This window comes from Herpailurus yagouaroundi, unplaced genomic scaffold (genome assembly GCF_014898765.1).
Source record: "Herpailurus yagouaroundi ecotype Mexico unplaced genomic scaffold, PumYag 159, whole genome shotgun sequence".
Classification (NCBI taxonomy): Eukaryota; Metazoa; Chordata; class Mammalia; order Carnivora; family Felidae; genus Herpailurus; species Herpailurus yagouaroundi.
The window spans coordinates 11362009-11385764 of NW_024412400.1; the positions used below are offsets into that span (position 1 = coordinate 11362009).

General features: G+C 51.7%; 1 protein-coding gene across 4 annotated transcripts in view; it reads left to right on the top strand.

Moving 5' to 3' along the window:
- Positions 1-23756, top strand: part of OSBPL10 (oxysterol binding protein like 10) — a 313330-nt gene that overhangs the window by 287418 nt on the left and 2156 nt on the right. For 3 of the 4 annotated variants that reach the window (XM_040479982.1, XM_040479984.1, XM_040479985.1), the window contains 4 exons: positions 4500-4977; positions 16996-17182; positions 18917-19099; positions 21850-22003. In XM_040479982.1, coding sequence (XP_040335916.1) covers positions 4500-4977; positions 16996-17182; positions 18917-19099; positions 21850-22003 — 1002 coding nt within the window. Of the gene's footprint in view, positions 1-4499; positions 4978-16995; positions 17183-18916; positions 19100-21849; positions 22004-22176; positions 22259-23756 lie in introns of those variants that run through there. The other variant, XM_040479983.1, reaches the window with a different exon arrangement.

The window sequence follows — 23756 nt, forward strand, 5'->3', positions numbered from 1 at the left end:
GCACCTGAGTGGCTCAACTGGTTGAGCATCCGACTCTTGATTTCTCAGCCGACTCTTGATTTCAGCTCAGGTCAGGATCCCAGGGTCGTGGGATGGAGCCCCGCGTCCGGATCCACTCTGAGCATGAAGCCTCATGAAGCTTCTCTCTCTCCCCCCCTGCCCCTCTCCCCGATTCATGCTCTCTCTCTTTCAGATTAAAAACAAAATCTTTTTGGATCAGTTGTCAGATCCTGTTTCCCCAGTAGAGCCTTTTCTCTTTTCCCTCTGCCTTTTTGCCTCTTTTCCGGTCTATGAGAGCGCTACAAATAGTACAGGTGACTTCAGGTAACCTTTACCTCTGTTCGCCGGTTGTTAACATTTTGCTGCTTTGCCTTTCTTCTTCCTTCTCTCCTCTCTCCCACTCTCTCGACTTCTGTCTTCCTCGTCTCTCGCTGTGCAGCCCCATATACCCACCTGAGTGTATGAGCGTATGTCTGTTTTCAGAGTGTGGTGGCAGATGTGACGGTTCTGTCCCCGAGTATCCCCCGAGGGCGAGGACGTTCTCCCACACGTCGCACTTGGCACACCCGGGAAGTGGAACACTGATGCAATACTATTTCGTGTATGCCCACGGTACAAACTTCCCAGATTGTCCCAGGAATGCTCTTCATCCCAAGGAGCAGTGGCGACGCCGTGAGGGAGACATGTGGGGGTGCGGTGAGGGTGTGAAGGAGGGGTTGTTGGTTTAGCCTCGGGAGCGGGGGCTGTCAGAAACAGCTCCGCAGAGGAGCTCACCCTTGTTCCAGTCTGTCACTTAGACAAGGCAGGAGGAGGGCAGAAAAGGGAAAGAGGACTGAGTGTGTGGGGTGGGGAGGGGGGAACGGGTACTTGTAAGGGGAGGGCTGGGGGCAGAAAGTGAGGGATAATGTCCCACTAGAGGGATGCGAGGGCCAGGCTGGACTTCATTTATCTCTTGTAGAGATTCTAGAGATGGGTCTGGTGGTGGTGTGGAGAAGAAATCAAGGTGGGCCTGACAGAAAGTTGGAAGGCCAGTTAGGAAGTCGTAGCTGCACTCTTCCAGGCGGGGGCGCTCTGCTTGCGTTTCTTTTTTTTTTTTTTTAATTTTTTTTTTTTAATGTTTATTTATTTTTGGGACAGAGAGAGACAGAGCATGAACGGGGGAGGGGCAGAGAGAGAGGGAGACACAGAATCGGAAACAGGCTCCAGGCTCTGAGCCATCAGCCCAGAGCCCGACGCGGGGCTCGAACTCACGGACCGCGAGATCGCGACCTGGCTGACGTCGGACGCTTAACCGACTGCGCCACCCAGGCGCCCCTCTGCTTGCGTTTCTTAACTGCCGATGGTCTCCCTCCTGCTGGTAATTAACACTCACGATAGTTTTTGGATGGGTGGATTGCCCAGTCATTCCGGGAAGAGTAGAATGGACTAGGGAGTGGGGCCCATGTGCCACTTCCTGCCCCCCCCCCCCACTTATGACAGTAGATGAGGTGGCTTGGGGTCTCAGTTTGTCCAGTGAACTCTAACCTCCCTAGTCCACTGAGGGAGAGAAAATGCTCCTGTTGGCCCGAAGCAGATAATCATGACGTGTCGGGTAATGGGCAGAACTTTGGGTGGCAGTTGGGAGCTCCAGGGTTCCTGCGTGGTGCCTTCTCTCCCCACTGCCCGTCTCTGTCCCTTCACCTGTGAGACCAGGGCATTAGACTCCATCACCCTGAGGGTCCCTTTCAGTTCTGATGTTAAGTGATCTGGAGTGATGAGTGGAGTTCTTTTTCCTATTGATTTGTTTTAATCCCTTAGCCCCCGGAGTTCAGAAATGCTAAGTTGGGGGAATTGCCTTACATTCTCGCCCTTGTCAGAAGTAGATACTGAGAGAGCAACCACTGTGGGCAGTTCTCTCCTTGTAATTGCCTTTTTTTTTTTTTTTTAATGTTTATTTATTTTTGAGAGAGCGTGAGCAGGGGACGGGCAGAGAGAGAGGGAGACACAGAATCCGTAGCAGTTGCAGGCTCCGAGCTGTCAGCACAGGGCCTGACACGGACCTTGAACCCAAGGACTGCGAGATCATGACCTCCGCCGAAGTTGGACGCTCAACCTACTGAGCCACCTAGGCGCCCTTCTTTCCTTGTAATTTCAATCTCGGCTACAAACTCGAGAATTCTCCTTGTTGAGAGCTGAAATTGTGGCCAGAGAAGCCCTAGTCCACAGGTGCAGAGAAAGGTGCAAGTCAGGGACACGGAGTCCCCTTCACGGGAGTTGTGTCTGTCAGGGCTGACCCCCCTCCTGGTGATTCTGCCCTTTCCCTCCTCGGTTCCCTCATGGTCACAGGGTCCTGCCAGGGAAGGGAGCGGGCAGGAAATGGAGCCATTTGGGGAAGGCCTGGAGGTGCAGACATTTTGTGGCTTCTTTTCCTTTTTAGTTGGTTTGGCCTCATCTGGCGTCTTTCCAGGGCTGCGTAAATCCCCAGCCCCTGCACAGGCTGTCTGGCGGAGCTCCCGGGGGAGACTTTGGGCAGCTCTGGGGGCAGGAGAGGGAGCGACGATGAGTGTTTGGGGCAGCTTCTGCCTCCCCTTTACTCTGCCATTGGTCACCTGCCTGGAGGGAGGCCACGGGGAGAGTGTGGCTGCCTGGTCCCCCAAGAGCCTCACTGGAAGAGCAGACGGAAGACCTGTCCCCACAAAAGACACAGGAAGTAATACCGGTGGCATCTGAGCCAGAATGGACTTGCGTATGGCCAGCTCAGGTCCTCCAGCAGCCAGATTCTCAATTTCATCAAGTTTTGGCTGAAAGAAAATGAGAACATCGCCATTAATTTGCATAGCTATCTCCTAAATAATGTTTTTTTTTCTTCCAGTATATTGTAAGAGCAAAGCAGAAAGATACCGAGGAAAGAATGTGAAAATCACTCCGTTCTGACCCCAAGAAATACATGGTACCATTTGGGGTCTTTTTATGGCACGAAGATTGTGTAATGTGTAGAACTTTCCAGCTGGCTGCTTTTTACCTAACTCGTGTGCATAAACTCTCCTCTGGCATAGTGTGGAACGGAAAGAACAGCCTTAATAAAGATGCCAGTGTCACTTCCTCAGTGGGCTGGGCTTTCTCCAGTTGCCACTGAAATTTCTGTGCTTTGATCTCCTGTCTGCCTGTCTGTCTCTTCCTCTCGGGACATCTCGCTTCCATTGTGTCTCCTCCTTTTGCTGGGAAGCATCTGAACCAACTGAGGCAGAGGCAGGGTGGCAGATCTGTAAGCCTTCTGCTGTTTGTGGTCAGTGAGTGTTTTCTCAGCTGGGTACTATGTGAAGGAAAGACAGACGCAGTCAGGTAAGGAGGGAGCGAGCGTAAGCCCGCCCTGTGGCCTTGAACCGGTGTGGCTCCCCACCCCCGTCTCTCTCGGAGGCAGGGAGGAGCCATGGCCAGCCCTCTGGCTTCAAAATCCTGTGACTCCCTACGAGGAGGACAACGTGAGATCATCCGGGCTGTGCCCGGCCGCCACGTGGGTGGAATACGGATACCCTTCTAACCAAGTCACGTCAAGTTCACCGTAGAGCACGAGAGACGGGCTTGCTCTGTTCCGCATGTCAGTGATAGTAACGAGTGATCTGCTTTCCAGACCGGTTTCAGAATGTCCTTCATCTGCTTTGACCGACCTCCTCCCTGGGGCTGTATGGGCACCTGAGTGACCGCCTGGATCCATTTTGGATCAAGGAGGAGTCTCTTTGTCTCGTCCCATCCAGATCTCTCATCCTCTTTAGTAGTGGTGCTGAAAACAGACCCCAGGAGTGGCCGCCGTGCCGGTCCATTTACCAGAAGGTTCCGTATTAAGTGCCAGCCCACTTCTTTGTAACTTCCGCTTACTTCTTCTGGCCCAGCCTTGCACGGCAGCCTCCATAAATGGCCCCTCTGCTCCACGACAGCTCTCGGGACATTTGCTTGCTAATCGGCCTTGCCTCCCAGAGACCTGCTCTGCCTTGATCGTGTCGGGATTTATATGCTACTCTTTCAACCAAGATCTCCAGAAGCCACTCTTAGGGATGCTATGTGCTGGTCTACTTGGACCCCCTTTGATGAGGTGCCAACAAGTGCCCAGTATCCATGTTTGTGGGGAGGCACTGAGCACCCCCCTTAGTTGTGCCCGATGTCAGGAAGCAAAGGAAAAAGCCCTTCCGAGCTCTCTTCCTCACGGGTCTGAGTAACGAGGAGTAAAAGAGGGTTTTGTGTGGCCGTGGTGGAGAGGGAGGCAGAGACCGCTGTTCAGGTCCAGAGGAGCAGAGAGGAAAGCCTGTCAGAACCGTCTTGTCCGTGACGGTGGGTGGGCGATGTGCCGTCACCGCGGCCACGTCTCATTTCTCTGACGTCATTTCCCCTGGCTTGTCGTTCATACACAAATCAAAAGAAACCGTTCCCTGGCTTAGGCCGTGATGGCTTTGCGGATGGCGGCTGCAGCCTTTCTCATGCAGTCACAGGGACCCCTGTCTGACTTTGTCCCCTTCTGCATGTAGGTGGTGCTTCCCACGTTCATCCTGGAGAAGCGATCCTTGCTGGAGATGTACGCAGACTTCATGGCGCACCCGGACCTGCTGCTGGCCATCACTGCCGGAGCCACGCCAGAGGAGAGAGTCATTTGCTTTGTGGAGTATTACCTCACAGCCTTCCATGAGGGCCGCAAGGGGGCCTTGGCCAAGAAGCCCTATAACCCCATCATCGGTGAGACGTTTCACTGCTCCTGGGAAGTCCCCAGGGACAGGGTCAAGCCAAAGAGGACTGCCCCCCACTCTCCTGCTAGCCACGAACACCCGATGGCCGAGGACCCTTCCAAAAGCTACAAACTCAGGTTCGTGGCTGAGCAGGTGTCCCATCACCCGCCCATCTCCTGCTTCTACTGTGAGTGCAAGGAGAAGAGACTGTGCGTCAACACTCACATATGGACCAAAAGCAAGTTCATGGGCATGTCCGTGGGGGTCTCCATGATAGGGGAAGGTAAGCCACGTCGTACATTTGATGGAGCTCGGCTCTTCCATGGGGATGTCTGTATACTTGAGGATGATTTTGTGTGCGGACCTGTTTTTAGTTTGTTTTGCAGTTGAGGGTGAGTGGGTGCTTGGGTGGTAAAGGGGGATAGGTTTTGTTATTTTGGGACCAGGGCCTGGTAATTTCCCAGTGGGGCCAAGGTCATGGGCTAGATGGGACACACCTGAATCTTTACACGTGATGCGTGGGGGGAGGGGGGGCACCTTACGTATATTTTTATTTTCAGCTTTGAGTGAATATTAGAGTTGGCACCAAACCTGTGAAAACACATTTTTGTTCGTTCTCCCCTGTGTTTTGGCTCACAGAGAGTAGGGATAATAGTGCTGCCTCTTCCAAATGCCGCTCCTAAACATTCCCAAGGCAAATCTCTGGATTCTGCTAGGGATTCTGAAAAAAGAGCAGTGTAACCACACCATTTGTGGATCGCACGTTCCTGTTTTAGCAAATAAGCTGTGCATGAAGTTCTTCATTGTTTGAAGAAACCTGTAATGATGCTTGTTAAATTGAAATGTCTGTGCCCCTGGTCCTTAGACTTCTTTCAGCCACAAATTCCTTTGAGACTCTGAGGCTACAGACTCTCTTCTCAGGGAAAGAAAAAATCCACAAAATTTAGTCTTCAGGCGGCACATGGCTCCTAAGAAGGCCTTCCGAACCCCATGAGATAAGAATACGTTTCATTCACTGAGGACATTTTTATTGAGCACCTGCTATGCCAGACATTGCGTTAAAAGCTGGGGATACTTGTAGGAACAAAACAGACACACACAAAACATCTCTGTCTTTGTAAAGCTTCCTTCCACTCTACCTACTTCTATTCTACTTGGAAAATAAAATTACGTAGGCCGTGTTGGGAGGTGTTAAGTACTATGGAGAAGTATAAAGCAGGGGAGGGACCCGGGAGCAGTGGTGAGAGGGCAGTGGAGCCTTAGGAGGGGATGGAATGGCGACTGGGGTGGCCTCACGGACAAGGTGACATTTGAACAAAGTCCCGGAGCCGGTGGCGAAGGACGAGCCTCGCTGATGATCTGGCCACGGGGGGAAGGGTGTGCGCTGCAGGAAGAACAAGACAGAGGCCCAGAGGCAAGGTGGTCCCTGGCATGTGGAAGACAGGAAGCTTATGGGGCTGGAGCAGGCAGGGAACAGGGGTGAGGTCAGAGTGGTGACTGAGGCCGGATCACGCAGGGCCTCAGCGGCCCTCGCGGGGAGTGTTGGCTCCTGCACTAAGTGAACTGCAGAGCCGTTAAGGGTTTTGACAGAAGAATACCAGGATCTGATGCATCATTTAGCAAGGTTGTCCCAGCTGCCTGTTGAAAATAGATCATAAGAGGAGTAAAGGTGGAAGCAAAGAGACCAGTTAGGAGATGGTGATAATAACCCAGGCCTGAGACGATGGTGGCCTGGACCAGGGTGGAAATGGTGGAGGAGGTAAGATGTGGTGAAGGTGTGGATGTATTCTTTTTTTTTTTTTTTTTTAAATATGATGTTTATTTTTGAAAGAGAGAAAGCACTAGTGGGGAGGGGCAGAGAGAGAGGGAGACACAGAATCTGAAGCAGGCTCCAGGCTCCGAGCTGTCAGCACAGAGCCCGACGCGGGGCTCGAACCCACGAATCACGAGATCGTGACCTGAGCCAAAGTCAGATGCTCAACTGACTGAGCCACCCAGGTGCCCCAAAAGTCTGGATGTATTCTGAGGGAGAGAGAGCCAGAGGGATTTGCCTCGGGTTGGAAGTGGGGTCTGAGAGGTGACACCAAGGCTTTCAAGGTGAGCACCTGGAAGGACCAACTAGCTGTTTGCTTAGCTGGGGAGGCCGGGAGTGGAGTCGCTGGGAGGAAAACTAATTTGGAGGAAGAGTTTAGGAGCTCAGCGAGGTCACGTTATGGTTCGGACATGCAAGTGACTGCCCGAGTGGACAGTTGTGGACACGGGCTGGAGTTCTGAGGAGAGGGGCCAGCAGATGTTGAAACTTGTGATTGAAGTCCTGGCACCTGACGAGATTATGGAGGGAGCCTGATCCCCACAGTCCTGCGGCACTAAGAGGCCCAAAAGGTGAGGAGCACTGGTCAGGGGGACTGAAGAAGAGGGGCTTGAGAAGGAGAGGGGACAGGGATTTGTTTCCTGCAGGCTAGGTGATGAAAGGGTTCCCGGGAGGAGACAGAGTGGTCAGCTGAGGCAGACGGTGTCGATTCATTCTGGGAAGATGAGAACCGAGAACGGGCCACTGGATGGTGGCCTGTGATGGTCATTTGGTGACCTTAACAAGGGCTGTCCATGGAATGGTGCTTGTGAAAATCTGATTGGAATAGATTCGAGAGAGGGTGGGAGGACCCGAAGCAGAGACACTAAGTACAAACAACACTTCCTTATTTATTGTGTGAGGGCCCAGACCACTCTTGGGTTCCGCCTCTCTGTCCTGTCTGTGGGCTATAGGCTCACCCTCTGAACTGCTTATCCTCCATGCATAGATGAGACAGCAACTCCAGGACCCCCACAGAGGAGCCCAGGACCCATGTCCGGCCTTCGTGGGGGTCCTCGCTGCGCACGGGCTCAATATTCTGCCACCTGCACTGTGCTGATGGGACCCTCCTCTCGAGGATCAGTTAGGGTCAAGAAATTCACCAAAGGGAGAATCAATCTGTAGTGAAGGAGGCCAGGGACTCACCTGTCACCAGGATGAGCCTAGGCCACCTAGTTCCTCCAAGATTCAGATGGGGTTGGGCTGTATGTGATGAGGGGAAGGACTTTGAATAAGTCACACCAATGATAAATGGTTTTTCTTTTTTAATGGTTATTTTTGAGAAAGGCAGAGCGTGAGCAGGGGAGGGGCAGAGAGAGAGGGAGACGCAGAATCGGAAGCAGGCTCCAGGCTCTGCTCTGTCAGCAAAGAGCCCGACGCGGAGCCTGAGTCCACGAACCACAGGATCATGACCCGAGCCGAAGTCGGACGCTTAACCCACTGAGGCGCCAGGCGACCCGCTGATGACGAATGTTCTCCTCCCCGTGACGTGCTCTTTCGTGGGAGTGCAGCATTGCAGCCATTTTCCAGTCCCTATAGATGAGTTTGTCTAGCTTTGATGGCTGCCACGGGAGAGGGACTGGTGTCGGAAGTGGTCTTCTTTCTTAAGAAGGAATTGTTCCCGACGATGACGGGACCACAGAAGCTTAGAGCTTAACAGAGATGATGCGTCCATCTTGCAAACCCCTGCATTTCCGGCTCTATGGCAGGGGGCCCCGGGGCGGAGATGGGTGAAAGGAGTGAGCGTGGGGGCTTCTGCTTCCTTCCAGCTGCGCCTCACTTTACAGAAGAGGAGGCCAGAGAAGCCACTTCCCGAGGGCACATGTGCGCCACCCACTACACACCCTCCGTCACCACGAGCTGGCGAGGGGGGTTGCAGGAGGGTGCCGGCCTCTCCGTGAGGCAGGGACCTTCTGTCAGTGACTCACCTCTGATCTGTGGACCAGAAGTCAGAATCAGGGAGGGGTCTGGGAGTCACAGGAGGCCACCAGCCCAGAAACAGAGGGGGTGGAGTGGGCAGCAGATGGAGCTGTGGCAGAAGGGTGCCTCCAGGGGCATAGCCAGGGCCCTAGAGGCCTGTCTCCCTGAAGCTGAGGAGACAGACTTGACTCAGATGTGCTTCCGGAGGCTGAGGGGTAGGGGGACGAGATCCAGTGTTCCCTCACAGGCCTTTCTTGGGGTCGCAGCGATCACTGTCGCTCTCAACTCTAGTCTCTCCCCATGGCCTGCGACAGGGAGCTGCCCCCGCGTAGGACTGTTTGGGTTAAGGCCACGTGGCAGGTCCCAGAGGTGCGTTGGCCCCCTGGGCCGTGGGCTCCCCAAGCACCGTGAGCAGAGGGCTTGGGGCCCAGCCCACGGGGGAGCCCCTGCTGCTGAGAGCAGGGAGCCCAGTGCAGGCTTGCGGGGGACCCCGTGTGGGAGGCCTGTGTTTGCACGGATTGCACACTTGGGTGTGCAGTGAGAAATGGGAGTGGCGTCGACCTTGGCGACCTTGGTTTTGACTTCTCGGGGGCTCTGTGATTCCGCAGGTTGCCAGAGGCCCCCCCCCCCCCCCCCGCCCAGCGCCCCAAGGTTGGTACTGGCGAAGTCTTCCCTTTTATTTAGAAGCCAAAATCAGTATTCAGGAGGTTCATTTCGTCCTGTTTAATTTCCTTATCCTGAATTTCCCACGGAACGAATTATTCAAGGATGAAACACGTTTGTTTAGAGAAGGTGGGGCGTGGAGGCAGTTCACGCCTTCGGTGCACACTTCCCGCCCCCGTGTGTAGACCACCTGTCTCAAGCGGGTTTACTTATCTTTACGGGGGCGGTTCAGAGAGGCCGTGATCTGTTCATTCATTGATCCGTTCATCCGTCCATTTGTGAAAAGTGGTGCTGGGCACGCGGCCGCGATGGGGACAGGACAGAGGCCCCTGCCCTCAGCCGCCGTCCGTGCACGCGTCACAGAAAACGAGGCACGTGCGGGAAATGTGCAGTGTGACCGCTCACTGGCACCGAGGAGACAGAGCAGGACAGGGTGAGAGGGTGCGGGGTGCCTGGTGGGGGGGGGGGTGCTGCCGTTTTCGACAGGACAGACCCCAACAAGGTGCGGCCTTCGAGGAAGGGCTTGAAGGAGGTGAGCGAGGAGCCACGGGGATGGCTGGAGGAAGGGTGCTCCAGGCAGAGACAGCAGAAGGCTCGGACGCCCGGGGCAGGAGCGGGAGCGTGAGGCCGGGGTCTTCTAGAAATCTCGTGGAGGCTCTGTGGCTGGGGCACAGGGGACAGGTCAGGGAGGAGGGGCCCGATCACTGGGGGGCTGCGCGGGAGGGCGTGGGAGGGCTCGGGCTTTTACCTGAGTGAGGTGGGGGTCCGTGGAGGGTGGACGTGGCTTTGGCAGCCTCCCCAAGGCCGCCGTGAGGACAGATGGGGCGGGAGTGGCGAGGGCATGGGGCAAAGCTAGGGGGAGACAGACGGGTTGTCGCTTTTCGCTTCCTCCCTCCTACACACACATACGTCGAGTCTGTGATTAGCCAGCGTAAGTGCTCAGTGACGATGGTATCTTCAGATAAACGTATTTTCGGGTACAGAAAGTCTATTCGGGTTCCTTTCTGGGGACTCCCCTGCACTCCGCAGAAATGCCTGCTGCCGTGTGTCGAGGCAGCGGAAAACCACAGATGCTTAAATAATAGTACAGGGCAGGGGCCCCCCAGTCTCTGGGCACCTAAGCAGGGATTCTTGACATTGGACGAAGATCTGGAAATTTTGCGTAAATGTGGAGGTTTGCAAATCTAGTGAGTGAGGAATTCTTTGGTCTGTGAAGCTCCATGTCTTGCCAGCCATCCACCTGAGGGGTGGGCTGTGGTGAGCACGGGGGTGTAGAGCCGTGTGGCCGTCCCAGTCCCTCCCGGCACATCCTGCTCCCCTCTCCCCTGCGTTCTCTGTTACCCCCGCTCTGTCCTGTGCTGCTGGGGCTCCTCGCTTCACCCAGCAGAATACATGGCCTCCGTTCATCTCTTCTGGAACTTCACTTGAGAACGGTGGGTCCTTCTACCCCCGCGATGCCCCCCACCCTCCCCCCTGAGGTGAACAGACATGTTCACTTGCTTCTACTGTTGGTGGCTGTTGAGTGTCAGTGTGTCAAAGCATAGGCCTCTGGTGTCTCAGGGGGTTCACTCCCCTGTTCCCCACAGGTGGCCGATGGGGTCTGGGGCCTCTAATTCACTTGGCACAGCTGTGGGTGCACTGGACAAGGCTCTTCGTGGGCGGGAAATCCTAACGCCCTCGCCCTCGCCCTCGCCATCCCTGAAGCGGAAATGGAATGTGCTGCTCCCACGTCTACTTGCTTGGAAAGTCTACGTAGAGCTTCTCAGTGGAGTGCTGAAATCAGAAAGATGTAGAGAGAGTCTCTACAAGGGCCCTCCCTGGATATAGCCCTTCCTGGTCACCCAGTGTATTCCTGCTGTGGATGGACCTGGGAAGGGTCTGGGGACTGTTGGCTCAGTCTTGTGAGGCCTTAAGTTTCCCTAAATCCTTTCAAGCAGCTACATCCATCCCCCTCTTGTATTAATTAAATGTGCACTCCATAACACCCACGATCCTCGTTTTTCCCAGAAAATACTTCTAAGAATCTCCACATTTCGGAGCAAAAGGTTGTAGTTCCTATACTCAGAGCCCCTTTGTTGGGGGTGGGTGTAGAGAGTCAGGATGTTTTACTTTTCCTCACTTACTCGGTTTTTTAATAGAGAGAGAGAGAGAATGCCAGAGCTCACAAGCAGGGGAGGGGCAGAGAGACGGAGAGAGAGAATCCCAAGCAGGCTCCACACCACCAGCACAGATCCCAGTGCAGGGCTCGAGCTCATGAACCATGAGATCGTGATCTAAGCCAAAATCAACTGAGCCACGCTGGTGCCCCTCCTCACGTATTCTTTATATTGATCTAGCACGTTCCATAAACTTGTTGATTGGGCTTAAAGTAACAGTTTTTTCATCTCCCTCATTTTATTTTATTTTTAAGTATTTATTTTTGAGAGAACACAAGCAGAGGAAGGTCAGAGAGGCGGGGGGGGGACAGAGGATCCGAAGCCGGATTTGCACTGAGGGCAGCAAGCCCAGTGTGGGGCTTGAACTCACAAACCAAGATCATGACCTGAGCCAAAGTTAGAAGCTCAACTGACTGAACCATCTAGGTGCCCTAGTATTTTTATGTTTATTTTGAGGTGGGGGGGGGGGAGAGAGAGAGAGAATATGAGAGCGCAATGAGCACTGGGGAAGGGCAGAGAGAGAGGGAGAAGGAGAATCCCAAGCAGCTTCCACACTGTCAACACAGAGCCCAATGTGGGGCTCAGTCCCATGAACTGTGAAATCACGACCTGAACCAAAACCAAGAGTGCAAATGCTTAACTGACTGAGCCACCCAGGTGCCCTTCCATTCCCTTATTTTAAAAATGAGGGGCACCTAGGTGGCTCAGTCAGTCGAGCCTCTGACTTTGGCTCAGGTCATGATCTCACAGTTCGTGAGTTCCAGCCCCGTGTCGGGCTCTACTCTCAGCAAGGAGCCCACTTCGGATCCTCTGTCTCCCTCTCTCTGTGCCCCTTCCCCCTGCTCTCTCTGTCTCTCTCTCTCTCTCTCTCTCAAAGATAAACATTAAAAAAAAAATTTTTTTTTCAATAAAAATGAGATCTCAGGTCGGTCCACTGGAAGTGTTATATGTAAGTAAACATACGGGCTTGTCTTTTAAAGTATTGCCTTTAGGCCGTGCCATATTTGGCTACAATAAAATGCCATCATGCAGTGCTTTATTACTACTTGAATTCACTTAGGCTGCAGCTCAGAGACTGCCTCCCCCCCTCAGCTCCCTCAGCTGTGGCTCTCGGAGCCCCTAGTGGAGACACTGCTCAGTCAGCCTGCGGCTCTGTCCCTGGGGAAGCATGGCCCCTCTGCCCATCGCTTCCCTGTGCCCATCGCCCCCCTCTGCCCATCACCCCACTGGCGCTGTGGGGGAGGGACCCGAGGTGCATTCAGGTGCTCTCGTGGCCGCTGCCCCCAAAACTCCAGAGCTGGAGCCCAGTAACATGGCACAGCTTCTTGATTGAGTCTGTAGGGAAAGGCAGTTAGTTCTAGCGACAGAAGTGACACGTTGGCTCGGTGCTTGTGAGCGCCGACATGATCGGGCCTGATGACCAGCTCCCCAGAGTGACTTTCTTTGATTCGGTGCTTCCCGGAAGCGGCATCCTACTGGAATATTTTGGTTCCTCAGATTGAGACCGGGTGTGAAATTAGTTTAAATGTATCAGTTGGAAAATCTTGCCTTATGTTTCTAGGTAAATCAATTTGTGGGATTTAAAATGAACATCTTGCAGCTTGAAGACGAACCACGGCTTGGAAGTATTGGTTATTTGGCATTTTTTGGCTTCTCTCAGCCCTTAGGCTCATCAGTGAAAGTTCTTTAATTAGCCTATCTGTAAGTCTAGTGTTAATATGGTCTTTTCTCTATATTAAGGACAGGCCTTTTGTTTTTGTTTTTTTTTTTTAAGTTCATCTATTTTGAGAGAGAAAAAGAGCATGAGCAAGGGAGGGGCAGAGAGAGAGAGAGAGGGAGGGAGGGAGGGAATCTCAAGCAGGCTGCACACTGTCAGGCTGGAGCCGAATGCGGGGCTTGATCCCAGGAGCCCTGAGATCATGACCTGAGCCGTAAACCAAGAGTCAGATGCTAAACCAACTGAGCTACCCGGGTTCCCCAGGACAGGGTTATTTTGTTTGTTTTTTGTTTCTATTCAGCCCTGAAAAAAGAGTTAGCATAATGAGAAGGCATAATTACAGGCGATTTAATGGCAACACACACATTTATGGATATTCAAAGAAGAGCTAAGGAGTGTGGTCTCCCCCCGTCCCCCAGTGCTTTCATACCCGCTCAGCGTGGGGCTCACTGATTTCTGTGAACCTCAGGTTTGCAGGAGCGTTTTCTAAAGAGGAGGAGGAAGAAGATGCCTCCCACCTATCTCTTCGTCCCCCGTGTGCCATAACCCGCTGCCACTTTGTGATTCGCTGTTTATTCCCAAATGGAATAAATGGAACTCCGAGGTCACCAAGCAAGAGAGCGGCTCTGGAGAGTGAGGAGTAACTAGGATATGGAGCTTCTGGGATTCTGGCTGTGTGTCAGGCTGAGGCTTTTAGTGGGCTTCTAGAATCCCCTTCTCACCACAGCTTTGTGAGGTATGCATACCATCATCCTGTGTCACAGATGAGGAAACTGAGGCCCAGAGAGGTTCAGGTTGCCAGGCTGCTGAGTGAGGACGTGGAAGGACCCTCTGAGATCTCACGCAGGTCTTTAAGGAAGAACGTGGCATATTCCCCATGTAAGTGTGTGGTCAAGAAAATAGGAGCTGTATGGTCCTGCATCACAAAGTTTATATTTGTGAATGGGGCCAGGAGGAGGCAGCAGGAGGAACTCAAGGATGTGTGTGGTTCTTGTCGGAAGAGAGGTTGATGGCAAGATGTGTAACCGGGCGAGAGCCTCCAGGACACTCCCGACTACGGACCGGAAGAGCTCACCACTCGGGGACACTAGAGCCATCGGCGGTGCGGTGGTGCTGTTGGGCACACTGGCCAGCTTGGAAGGGTTCGACTACCGAGCAGCCCATCAGCATGGAGGGCAGGGATGGGGGCTCGAGGAGCCTTCTTCTCTGGGTCCTGGGAGGCAGGCTAGCTGGGGAATGGCAGCCTCTTCTGCAGGGCCCCAGGGTCCTCTCCAGCTGCCACAGGCTCTGAGGCCAGGGGAATGGCTGGCCCTGGAGGAACCAGAAACCTGCGGGTAGAACTGGGCCAGGGAGGGAAATCCGAGGTGACCCGTCTCTTCCCGACTTTCACTCCAGGTCCTTCTTGCCTGTTGGTGTCCTACCTGTGTCTGGTATTAGCTGCGATTTTCCACCTGCCCCAGGCTGTCTTCTCAAGCAACCGAGTCTGAGGAAGTCAGGCACAAAGTGGGCTCTGAAACAAAAACTCTTATCAGTTCTGGCCATTTTCCTCCAAGGGTTTGAATCAGAAGAGGACGGACATAGCAAAGTGTACTTCTCTTGCCAGACACAGTGTCCCTCCCTCTGTGTGCACAGGGCAGGGCCCTGAGAGACATCTGGAGCAGTCTGCTCTCTGCCAGGTAGGAGGAGGGGCAAGGGTCCGCATGAGAGCATTCGATGGCCTGCCGCTTTACTTTTAGGGAGATGCATTAATTCAGTTACGAGAGCTAAGGCCAGTTGGAGAAGCGGGGAGAAGGTGGTCCCTTGTGATGTTCAGTGTATCTGGTATACTGGAGCCATGCTATTTGTGTGTTTGTTACATGCGATCAGTTATACTCCTGGTAAGAGATTTAAATGCTCTGTGACATCTGTCCTTCAGTCCTGTCCACGGGATTATGAGTGACCCACAAATCTGTTTTTCCCTGATGGTCTGAGCTCGTGCAGTTGCCCACGTTCTTGAGCATCCAGACTCTACTCTGGGAGTGATCAAGACCCCTAGACACGTGTGGGCGTGTCACCCTGGATTTACAGACCAGGTGTCTGTTTCTGTGGGTTGGCAGAACTGACTTTGCTGGAGTTAATGGAGAGTGAAGCTGCTGGTTCCAGGAATTTTCTTTCTTTTTTAAATTTTTTTTAATGTTTATTTATTTTTGAGAGAGAGAGAGAGACAGAGCATGAACAGAGGAGGGACGCAGAGAGAGGGAGACACAGAATCTGAAGCAGGCTCCAGGCTCTGAGCTATCAGTGCAGAGACCGATGTGGGGCTCGAACCCACAAACCGTGAGATCATGACCTGAGCCAAAGTCACATGCTCATCTGGCTGAGCCACCCAGGCACCCCCAATTAAAGGAATTTTCAAGGGCAAGTTGAATTATACTTGTATGCATCTCCACATTGACTTTAGAAACTCCACATGCATGACTGCTCTCTACGTTCAAGTCCCATCTCTCCTCAGACCCCCTGACAAGCTCGTCAATACTGAGAGAAACACACGTCTCAGTGGACAAATTTTAGCTCTAGTTGATATAGATACTTGTCTAGCCTAAGAGGGAAGTACTGACCAGCCACATCACTTACCCTGAGTTTCCATTTCCTCATCCTTACTTGAAAATGATAATTATTGCCAAATGGAGTCGTCGGGAGGCCCCCAGGAATGCAGCCAGAAAGTGCCAACACACACGAGCACCATTGACACCACTCCTCACTCTTTCCAGTGGAGGAACAGGGGGCCCAGGGAGGGGACATCACTGACCATGTGTGGCCAAAGGGCAGCACCTTCCTTCCTTAGATGCACAGTGCACCTGATAATTGCCAGACTGGGAATGAGCTGGGACAGAGTGGTGAGGACGTGCACAGGTCGCTGAGCCCCAGGGCTGGAGTGTGGGATGCTGAGAAGGTAACTTACACAGAACAGATCTTGGCCTGGAGCCTGGTTCTTGGGGCCTCTGCCGGCCTATACAAGCCTCGGCGTAAAGTGGGATGCTGCACCTCCACTGTGGGCACCTGGCCAGCCAGGCCAAAGCAAAGGCTGGATTTCAACCCTTGGTGGCCACTTTGTGCAGCACGTAAACTATGCAACAGCCCTGGGAGTTAGTGCATTTATAGGATGGTCATGTCAGCCTTCGGGGACTTGATGAACACTATGGCCCCTCTCCCTAGAAAATAGGGAAACCCACACAGTTTTTCATTGTTCCAGTGGACTGAGACCTTTCTACCCCTAATGCGTGGATCCGAGGTCAGAGAACCCACGATCTAGAGGCAGGTTGCTCATGTGGCTAGTGTCTGCCTCAGGTTGAGAGCAGTGTATGGTCTGAGTTCTCTAATTTCATGTGAACCACGAAGGTCTCTTGCTCTCAGGAAAAGGTAAAACTCATTTACATGCTATTTCAAAGTTGAAAAGAAGGTCCGCTGAGTCAGCCAGTCTGCACACCTGTACCTATTCCCTTTCTTTCTGCACATGGGACCTTCCCTCAGCCCTTTCCTGCTCACCAGGCTCCTTCCCACCACAGCACTTTTGCACTGCACTCTTCCCTCTGCCTGGAATATTTCCTTCCTCTCTTTACCTTCTCAACTCTTCCCCGACCCAAACGTCCCTTCCTTAGGGAGAATTCTATTTCCAGGTCAACCCTGCCGAAGGTCTCCATGGCACTGGGCACTTCTCTCTCCTGCCTTCATTATAGTTAGTTTTGTGCTGGATTGGCAATTAATGTCCACCTTTTTGTTCTCCTTGAAGGAAGAAAGTGGGTCTATTCACTGTTGTGTTTTCAGCACCTTGGACAGTGTCTGCCCCCCCCCCCGTAGGGTTATGAGATAAATAAGTGGCCAGGGAGTGGCTTACCTTTGCAGAAGTGGGAGACAAGATGTCTGTTGCAGGAAGCTGTTTGGTTTCTCATCTTTATGTCTTTTGATCCCTAACTGCCCTTTTCTTGTGTGTCTGACTCTCCTCCTCTCTCCCTGGAGGTGTGCTGAGGCTCCTGGAACACGGGGAGGAGTACGTGTTCACCCTGCCCAGTGCCTATGCTCGGTCTATTCTCACCATCCCATGGGTGGAGCTTGGAGGGAAAGTCAGCATCAGCTGTGCCAAGACTGGGTACTCAGCGACAGTGATATTCCACACAAAGCCTTTTTACGGAGGGAAAGTCCACAGGTAGGAGGCGCCAGGAAGCCTTTGTCTTTGCCTTATCACAATACCCTTTCTTTCCTCTGTTAGAAGCTTGGGTTCCAGCCATGGGATGAGTTGGAAATCAAGATAAAGCTAAAAGACCTTTTTTTAAAAGAGGTACTCTTCTTTTCACCCCTCAACACGGTGGTTTTTTGAGCCCTTCCCACTCTACACTTACAGTGAAATCCTTTGGCGATATATTCACAACACACACCAGCAGAATAGGAAGTGCTTCCATTTGTAATAATAACCTTTCCCTTCCCGGGCCACAGTCTGTTTCCCTGCTCTGAAGCAGTTCCATCTGTGAGCTTAGACACTGCCTGAGAGCTCATTTCATGTTCAGTTGGATCCATTAAATAATCCTGAATCCTGTATCATCTCAGATCAGGGCTACTTCTTTTAGTAGCTGGGGAAGCCTGATCCAAAGAAATTGAAGGAAAAGTCTGCTGTTTGAGGGAAGCATTAAGATGTTTTTATTGCCACAGTCCTAGAGCATCATATAGGCAAGCTCCAATCTTTGCCCTTTTTCTTGGAAAGTGTTCTGTATGGTTCATGTGAGGATGCCAGGGTGTCACCTGGGAAAGTGGATACCTTTGGTGGCTGTTTTGGAGCCACATGTGCTGGCTTGCAAGAGCTGATGGTATGTGCTTCTCCACAGTCCCACAGGCTATGTCTGTAGCCTGAGATCAGCTGTGGTGGGCACCACAGAACATGGCAAATGTTACAGATCAGGTCTCTTTCCCTTTAGAGAGCCAGTTGTTAAAACATTGCCAGTGCACCCCTCATACCCTTCTAGAACATACCAGAAGATTTCTGATGCCACCCACAAGCCTTTGCCTCAGCATCTAGCAGCCATGGTGTTTCTCAGACTCAGGGAGAAGGCTTCCAAGCCCATGTTGAAAATTCTAAGTTCAACTGAGCTGGGCCATTAGAAGGAAAGAAGCTTAGCTCCTTCCCACACTTGGCTGCTTTGGAGCAGGCTTTCCCATTTCTACTGCATTACTCTATGCAACAAGCTTGAAGGTGGTGAGGGAGGTGGGGGTATTCTTTCTCCCAGAGTTGGAGGCCTAGAGCTCCCTCAGACCAGGCAGGCGAAGTGAGGAGGGCACAGATCCCACAAAGGCCCCTTGTAAAAAGTGGTCCCTCGAAGCCACTGCTGTGAGTAAGGTGCTGTTCACTCAATGCCAAGGGTCCAGGTTTTGCTCAGCCTTCGTTCAGGGAAATGTGCAGATGCCAGGCTGAACGTTTCCCCCTTTTTTCAACGTGATCTCAGGTGGATTGTGGTCAGTCCTGTTTGACCCACAGTTCTTAGTACACACCCAGGACCTGTTGGTGGTTCAAATGTAGCACTATTAGATGCTGTTTTGGGGAGAAGTATATACTTTATTTTTCTTGAATTGCTTGATTTTCACCCCAATAATAACATGTACCTTTTGTGTGTTTATCAAAATTAAGAAATTAACATTGCTGCATTGCTATTAACTAATGTACAGATTTCATTCAGATCTCACCTGTTTTTCTACCAATGCTTTCTTTTTCTGATCAAGAATATTAGGTCACAGTTTTAAGAGCTAGTCATTAAGCAAAATGGCAAAAAGCAATCCCTCCTCCTTGCCAACTCATAAAAAAAAATCTGTAAATGTGAGTACACCTTTGGAAGCAAGTCTCTGTTTTGTTAATCTTGGAAAACATGTTCCTTTGACTCATTCATGAATTCAGGGTCACAGCAGAAGTGAAGCACAACCCAACCAACACCATTGTTTGTAAAGCCCACGGAGAATGGAATGGTACCCTAGAGTTCACTTACAACAACGGAGAAACCAGAGTCATTGATACGACCACACTGCCAGTGTACCCCAAGAAGATCAGACCTCTGGAGAAGCAGGGGCCCATGGAGTCCAGGTGGGAGTCAGGTTGGGTTGTTTCTTTCCAGCTTAGCGATCCTTAGCACTTGACCCGAGGAACAGAGAAGAAGCCTCTGAAAGCCCAGCGAATGGAAATGGGCCAGGAATAGTGTTCTTCTCACTTGTTGGGGTGCTTGAATTTTCCACTTAGGGGTAGTCTTAGGGGTAGACCCTTTGGGGTCTTTGGAGCTTTCAGTTTAGTTATTATGTTAAGTGTGGGGTGGGTTTTGAGGATAGCCTTTAAAAAAACTTTTTATTTATTTACTTTGAGAGAGAGAGAGAGAGAGCACAGGCTGGGGAGGGACAGAGAAAAGGAGAGACAGAATCCCAAGCAGGCCCTGCGCCATGAGTGCAAACTGTGAGATCATGACCGGATCCGAGATCAGGAATTGGATGCTTACCCAACTGGTCCACCCAGGTGCCCGCTGACAGTAGACTTTTAATGCCTGTCCTAAAAGAGTTTGTCAACTCAACTGGTCTGTTGCTTGATTGCAGAGTTAAATACAGAGTTGCTAGTCATCAAAGAACTGTGCATAGAAGCAGTGGGATATTTTATTTTTATCGCCAGATTAGCGACATTATTTAAAAAAAAGTCAGCAATGGCAAGGACGTGATAAAATGGACACCCCTGGGTCATATGCTCATAGTAAGAATGTGTGCAGGGTAGCTGCATGGATCAGTGGCTTCAAATGAATTCACTTTAATTTTGTATTCTGTCTTTGGGAATCTATTCTGAAGGAAAATTCTTAAGTTCAAAAAAGGTTTTAAATATAAAATAGGGTATTTTAAAATTTTACTTGTTTGTTTAAAATTTATTTGAGAGAGAGAGAGGGAGAGAGAATGCGAGCAGGCGAGGGGCAGAGAGAGAGAGAATCCCAAGCAGACTCCACACTGTCAGTGCAGAGCCAGACACGGGGTTTGATCTCACAGTCTGTGAGATCATGCCCAGAGTCAGATGCTTAACCGACTGAGCCACCCTGGTGCCTCTAAATTGGGTATTAAAAAAAACTGTAAACGTAAAAAAAAAAAATACACCCAACTATCCAACATAGGAAAATGGTTAAATTATGGAGTTATCCACCCAATTAGTAGGTCTACTCCATGGTACGAATACATATAGTATTCATATAGCCACTTAAACATCTGTGCGATGTTTCTGCATGGATCTTCAGAAGAAGCAGGATCTTCTTAGAATATACCATTTTTATTTTTTAGTCCAGGAGGTTAGCAAACTGTGGCCCATGGGCCACGTCCAGGCCGTGGCTGATTTTTTGAAAGTTTTATGGGACCACAGCCATGATCATTAATTTACCTACTGTTTATGGCTGCCTTTGTATAGCATTTAAGCAGTTGTGATCAAGACCATATGGTCTACAAAGCCTACAATGTTTACTGCCTGGCCCTTTATAGAAAATGTTTGCTGACCTCTTTTAGAGGTCTCTCCCCTCTAAATTTGGGACCACCAGCTTATGATGTGACTCTTCATGGGAGGTCCTGCCCTTGAGAGCACCCCCACCTGGGATGTCCTTGTGCCCAGCTTCTCCCAGAAGTTTCTCCTGCTGTAAAATTGGAGTGAGGGCATTATTCTCCTTGGGGCTCTGTACGGTGGGGCTCAGGGCAGGTCCGGTGGGCAGGCTGAGTGTCCAGTGGGAGCTTAACCCTTGTCAGTTGCCTAATTTTGGTCCCCCTCAGAAGGGGCTGCTCATTGTCCCCACTTTGCTGGCAGCCCTGTGTGGCCTTTCTCAGCTTAATCATCTGACACTCCAGGCTTCCTGCTATTCGAGGCCCTCTCATGGACAGGTCAGGGCTATCCACTGTGGGAGCATTCTCTGGCCCTGGATCTAATTACAGAGTGTCTGCTTACTCCTGGCTACAGAGGCGTCGTTAGCCCCACTCAGGGAGGGAATCCTCGTTGCTGAGAATTCTGATAGTTCCTTTTATGCACAATCCCAAGTGACCCTGATGCATTTACGTGAGGAAGTGCACGGGTGATGGTGTCTCGCTTTGCCTCAGTCCCTTTCCTCACCCTCTAGAATGGAATATGAATCAGGGATGGTCCTGGGACATTCCTGAGGGTGCGGAAAGCTGTACATCAGGAGCCAATCTAGGCTGCCTTCTGCAGCGAATGAATGAGTGAGTGAGGCAGAGAAGTAATTTTCTGTGTAGACATGGGGGAGATGATGGATCCTACCACATAAACGCACACTCCCACGTGGCCCTGTCTGTAACTCCTAACGGTGGAATCCCGTGAATAAGCAGCCATCGCTCGTATTTACCAGTTTGCTGACTTTGGACACCTCACCTTATATGGATCTTGTCTTTCTCGTTAAAATGGAGATGGGAATATAGCATCTATACCATTGGGTGGTTATGATTAAATGAGCATTTACATATGTAAAATGTTAGAAATATGATAAATGCAATGAAAGTGTCTGCTATTATTGTTGTTTGTAACAGCAGTAGTATTAATACTGGTTCCTCCTCCTATTACTAGATTCAGTTCCTAGACACTCAGCCCTGAGAAAGTCATGCTGCTCAGGATAAGAGGAGAGTGGAAACTTGGGGCCTGTTGGCCCTGGGTTCAAATCCTGGCTCTAGAGGTCTTTGAGGCACCTGGAATGAACTAGCCCTAACAGATGGCCCACCCAGATGCCCTCCCCGCCGCAGCTCTGGCCCCCTTGCTGAGAACTGTCATTGCCAAACGAGCTGTCCCTGTCTGACCACCTCCTCTCCTCCATGCGTCTCCAGGAACCTCTGGCAGGAGGTGACCAGATACCTGCGGCTGGGGGACATTGATGCTGCCACGGAGCAGAAGCGGCTCCTGGAGGAGAAGCAGCGGGTAGAGGAGCGGAAGCGGGAGAACCTGCACACACCATGGCGGCCCAAGTATTTTATCCAGGAGGTAACTCTGCCACCTGTCTTTGGGGACTTGTCCCAGGTGAGGGGCGGATGGGTCGGTCTTGCTAATGCAGCAGTTTGTATGAATGAGGATGGTCCTGGGAAGGTTTGGGGCAGCTTGGCTCTGGCTTTGGGCCAGGCTGTCCTGTGACACTTCCCTCTGACATCTTCCATCAGAATAGCCTGTCAGCCCGACAGGGGGGCAAGGAATGAATGGGATTGCAGATCTTGATGCTGTCCTATTAAAAAAACAGAAACAGGGGCGCCTGGGTGGCGCAGTCGGTTAAGCGTCCGACTTCAGCCAGGTCACGATCTCGCGGTCCGTGAGTTCGAGCCCCGCGTCAGGCTCTGGGCTGATGGCTCAGAGCCTGGAGCCTGTTTCCCATTCTGTGTCTCCCTCTCTCTCTGCCCCTCCCCCGTTCATGCTCTGTCTCTCTCTGTCCCAAAAATAAATAAACGTTGAAAAAAAAATTTTGTTTAAAAAAACAGAAACAAAACAAAAAACACAGCCCCTGCTACTTTATCATCAGTGACAAATTAGCCGTGAAGCATCTCACAGCCTGTCTGCACAGCTGGGGGACTGGAACCTTCATGATTGAGAACAAGCGCCCTCTCGGAGCCCTGCCTCCCGTGGGCCAAGTGGGATGGGTGTGCTCAGAAAGGCTGGTGTGAACTGCCACTGTCACCCGGAGAAGTGACACCACAAAGCAGTCATCTCCACCAGTCTGCCCACCCACTGGGCAAGAGGGCAAGGCACCATGTGCCTGGTTGAGGCTCTTATGCTTTTAAAGTTGTTTGTGGAGCAGTTGAGGAGCATCCTGAGAACAGAGTTGCAAACGATGGAAGGGTAAGGAGCCACAGCTTTTAACGCAGGCCCTCGGGGCCTGGCAGCATTGTTGAGGGAAACCCCCGTGAGGACTGGTGCAGACACAAGAGTCTGTGAAGGGCCCGGATACCATTTAACCTCCAGGTGGTCATCGACGGTCTAATTCTTCACAAGAAGCCACAAATCTGAATTTTTATGACAAATCTGATATTCACATGATATCAAGGAATCTTCAGTTTAAACATAGAGCCAGTCGAGATATGTCTAAGCTTTCTTTGGCCCCGGGACTGCTACTGTCCGACTTCTGCTGCAAGGAAGGGTTATCCTGTGTGGCAGGAGGGCTGATGGGGGTGTTAATGACTCTGAGGTGCCCTTACGCTCAGGAGCAGAAGCGGCTGCTGCTCTCCCCCAGGCAGCAACTGGGGCTGTGGGTGAACAGAGACTTCGAGGTTGGCTTCCGATTCAGACAGGAAGCCTGCTTGAGCAGACTGCCTTTATGAGACTCTGAGTGGGAACCACGTCTGGAAGCCTTGCCTCGGTGAGGTGAATCTGTTCTCCAGAGAAACAACAGAGCTGAATGAAGACCCTGGGAAAGCCAGTGGGTATAATTCAGTCCCAGCCCAAAGGCCTGGGAACCCAGGAGGGGAGCCGGTGGTGTAAATGCTGGTGCAAAGGCAGAAGAGATGAGCAATCCCAACTAAAGAAGGGAGGGAGAACAGAAAGAGGAGGGTCAGTCCCTCCTGCCTCTACCTTGTCTGTTTTCAGACCCTCAAAGGCCTGCATAATGCTTATCCACTGTAGGGAGGGAAATCAACTTTACTGAGTGCTTATCTCGTCTGGAAACCTTCATGGACACACTCAGAATGTTTCATCTGGGCACCACGGTGAATCAGGTTAACACATAAAATTAACCATTAAAAAATGCTTCAAG